Source organism: Rhipicephalus sanguineus, chromosome 7 (assembly GCF_013339695.2).
Source record: "Rhipicephalus sanguineus isolate Rsan-2018 chromosome 7, BIME_Rsan_1.4, whole genome shotgun sequence".
Lineage (NCBI taxonomy): Eukaryota > Metazoa > Arthropoda > Arachnida > Ixodida > Ixodidae > Rhipicephalus > Rhipicephalus sanguineus.
The window spans coordinates 141940807-141944511 of NC_051182.1; the positions used below are offsets into that span (position 1 = coordinate 141940807).

General features: G+C 49.7%; 1 protein-coding gene across 1 annotated transcript; it reads right to left on the bottom strand.

Moving 5' to 3' along the window:
• Window positions 1-2295: 2295 nt before the first annotated feature.
• On the bottom strand, window positions 2296-3456 carry LOC119400923 (keratin-associated protein 6-2). The gene is made up of 2 exons (XM_037667809.2): window positions 3359-3456; window positions 2296-2632 (listed from the first exon to the last, which is right to left on the bottom strand). The coding sequence occupies exons 1-2, from the start codon at window positions 3368-3370 to the stop codon at window positions 2318-2320; spliced, it is 327 nt and encodes a 108-aa protein (XP_037523737.1). The 5' UTR covers window positions 3371-3456; the 3' UTR covers window positions 2296-2317.
• Window positions 3457-3705: the final 249 nt, after the last annotated feature.

Sequence of the window (3705 nt, forward strand, 5' to 3'; positions counted from 1 at the left end):
CAATCCGCGTAAACCGGCGATGAAATCGAATATCGTGATCGGTATGCGCAATTATTCACGTCACGCGTGTCTCCCGCTGAGGCCATGTTTGCGTGAAACGGGCCCGACTGTTGCTGTTCGTTTCTAGGTGCGTTTTTCCTCGCCACTTCCGACTGGAACATATCCAACAGCGCCATCTATACATCTCCGATCGGATACGTCCGCAACTACAAGCCACAAAAGAAGAAAGGCAGAAAAAAAAAGAAAATGTGGTTCAGCTTTGCTCGCCTTCCATCTGAGCTGCCATCACGAGTGGTCTATATAGGCCATCAATTATCCTTTCCGCTACACGCTTGACAGGTGCCTGCGAAGGGCGCTAGACGTCGCGACTATAGGGGGTATAATAAACCCTTACCGTGTGTACACATACGTAGCCCACTGCTACTACGTTCGGGGTCACTTGAAGTTGCTGTGTAAGGCGTAGATGCGAGCGCACACGCTCAAGGGAAAAACGGGGTGCGGCCGCCTTCAGCTTCGATTTCCAATCAAGGACTCTCCCTTGGGCTCCCATATCCTGCGCATTATAGCATCGACGGGTCTCTTCAAGCGGCTATCCCTCCCCCACTGTATTCAACTCGCGGTGTGGTTCATTATTCAGGAGGTATATAGCTCGGTCCGGATCGTATATCCGTTACGCTGGCGCTTGCTCGGCTATTTCCTGTGTCTATTAACGACGCTACGCATGTAGGATACGCGGCGCCAAGCGTTACCGGAGCGCTCGTTTTATATCATTGCGTCACCGTGCCGCTTCGTTTTGATAATGGGCCGTTTAGAAACTAGGTATATGCAGATGCGGGCCCCCGTTTCGCCCGGTGCATGCGTCGGTGTTCAATTTGTGAGTCCGTCGAAAGAGATAAGGCGGTCGCGTATGGTCTAACCATGCGGCACGGGGTGTGGTAGGGCTTGGTATGCGGCCGACACTGACACTTCTGTGGTACGTGGACTCCTTTTCCGTAGTGCGTACTCTTTCGATCTTCCCTTTGTGGCCGACTTTAAGGATAGATTAATACAGCACTTACGTTTTCATGGTGATTGTGTCTTGGGCACGATATGTGTGCTGGCCAGAAAGCGGGCCAGGAGTAAATATTTCGGTAGACAGTCCAATCGTTGGATCTCGAGTGAATGAAGGCGTTGCTGTTATAGCATTGGATAGGTGACATGAGCCCACAGGTGCCATCATTTAGTCAGCATTAGCCCGCAGTAAGCCAGCCTTATCCATTGCTGGTAATGTGCGAGAAAATATGGTAAGCGTGTTTGGTCACCAATTATCGTCGCTATTGAAATCGGCGCCATTATTCCACGCCACAGAAAGTAGGTGCAAGTGGCGAAGGAAAAGCAACGCCCTGCATAAAAATTTGTAACCTTCATGTACGTCACGGATGCAGCAATGTTTGGCAGAACATGGGTTTACTGCCCTCTGCAAAAGCCATATCAGTACAGTCAACCACAAACGTTAACCGGTAGGCAAATATTTTGTCGCTTTCAATTCTTGAGGAGTGTTACTGCCACCCATGGCATTTGTCAAATCAAGGCAAGCGTGTCGTTTTTTTTTTCTCTGTTTATTGATTACCATTCACAAACTGAAATTAAATACAGATTTGGTTTCATCAACACCACATTCTTACGGCACACTCCGTCACTCCTACTCCGTAAGCACCTGAAAAAGAAAACCAAGTATTCATTATACCCAGATCCATTTGATCTAGTTTATCCCTGTTCCTTGTAGATTAATGACAGTGACGTCTCAAAATATTAAAGCTAAATCTGCGGTCGCTGCCGACAGCGCAGGATCGCGGACACGTGGAACAAAACTTCCCTTAGAATTTCTCTACCCACAGCAATCAATGACTGATACTTAGGGTGCCTGAGTGGCTCTTAAATTGAAACTGCTGCTATTTGTTAAATAGCGCTATAGGTTCATTCTGTGAGTCAGACGATTAGGATGTCCACGACATAGCAAGTGCAGTATCAAGAGACAGCGAGTCATAAATCTAATGATCAGTGATCGACACAACGATGTTGGTCATTAGACAAATGCTGCAGTAGAAAAAAGATGTGCAGTGCTTAAGGCGCAAAAAATGTACTGCTGGCTGGTTGCCTTCGAAAACAACGCCTGCATTGCCTTCTTATACAAAGCCTAAAATACATGTAACATAAAGTAAGCAATAAAACCGGCCTTATAGTCTGTTTCTCAAGTACTGCGTCTTTTCACCCAGCCCTGCAACTCACATTTTAAAACATATCAACTTGCCATTTCACCGTAGAGCTCGCCGAAGCCTCAGTAGCCGTAACCATGACCATAGCCGTGGCCGTAGCCATGGCCGTATCCGTGACCATAGCCGAGGAGCACAGCTCCATGTCCGTATCCGTGCCCGTATCCATGGCCATAGCCGTGGCCGTATCCGCCGTATCCACCGTGACCGTATCCGCCGAGGGCGGAGGGGGTGATGGACCAGGTCACAGCGGAGTTGGCGACGTAAGCCTTGCCGTAGCCGTGGCCGTGGCCGTAGCCATGGCCGTATCCGTGGCCGTATCCGTGGCCGAGGAAGCCAGCGGCGGCGAAGGCCAGAAGGCCGAGGAAGAGAGCGACGGTCTGCCGAAGGAATAAATGTGAAAATTTGGAGCACAGCACCACCATAGAACATTTTGCCACCAAGCTAAGACATCATTATAAATTAAGCCAGGAAACCTGAAGCACATTAGACATAAGGAATTTGAGATATTGTGATGCGCCATATGCACGAGACCACGCCTGTCCGTCGTGTGGCGGCTGGCCATCGCTATATCTCATATCGTGGGGATGCCTAAACAGACCACCAAATCTAGATACCTTTTTAGGTGAGTTTAATATATGTAACACTTTCGAGCTATGGGAGGTACAGCTCCCGAGCTCTGACTCAGAGGTGCAGCTAGTGCTTCTCGGTCACGTCCGGCAGGCGGTAGCAGCCAGTGGAGCCCTGGATTTGGGACCCCATTCATCGAGCCCATGAGGCCATACCCCAAACCCTTACCAATGAAGATATTCTTCTTCTTTAAAATGCGAAAGCCCTTGAACCATACGTTCTCGGTGGGTCCTGCACATGGCCCTACGAAGGATGAATGAGCTTATGAAACTAAGCCATCCGGAGCAGCCTAAAGTCATCGAGAATGCATCTTTGGTCACCGCGCACTTATTCCAAATTGTCTTCGGGCACGGAAACGATGAAACCACGCATATCCAGTTGCTTCATATGTGAACCACGACGCTGCAAGGTGTCGCACTTAGCGAGAATCCACGAGAGAGCGGCTCGCCACGGAAAAGGAAAGCACCGAAGCTTACCAGGGCCTGCATTATTCTGGCAATAGACTCTCGGTTGTCTTGCAAACAGATCAAGTGTAAGGCTTCACGGCCGACCACTAGCTCTTTATATACGCGCGTTCATGGGTATTGTCGGACGCCAGCTAGTGGGGGTCTCGAAAATTAGTACGGCCGGAGAAAAGAACAGTTGGTCGGGCAAACTGTCACGCCCTGAAGCTACGTCCAGCAGGCATGGTCAGGCAGGCAGGCAGGCAGGCAGGTAGGCTGACAGAGATCATACTTGCTCGCAGGCATATCGGGCGTTACCCAGGAATGGAAGGCCGATCGCGGAAATTGACGCGGAAAACAAAGATAGAACAATGCTCTAG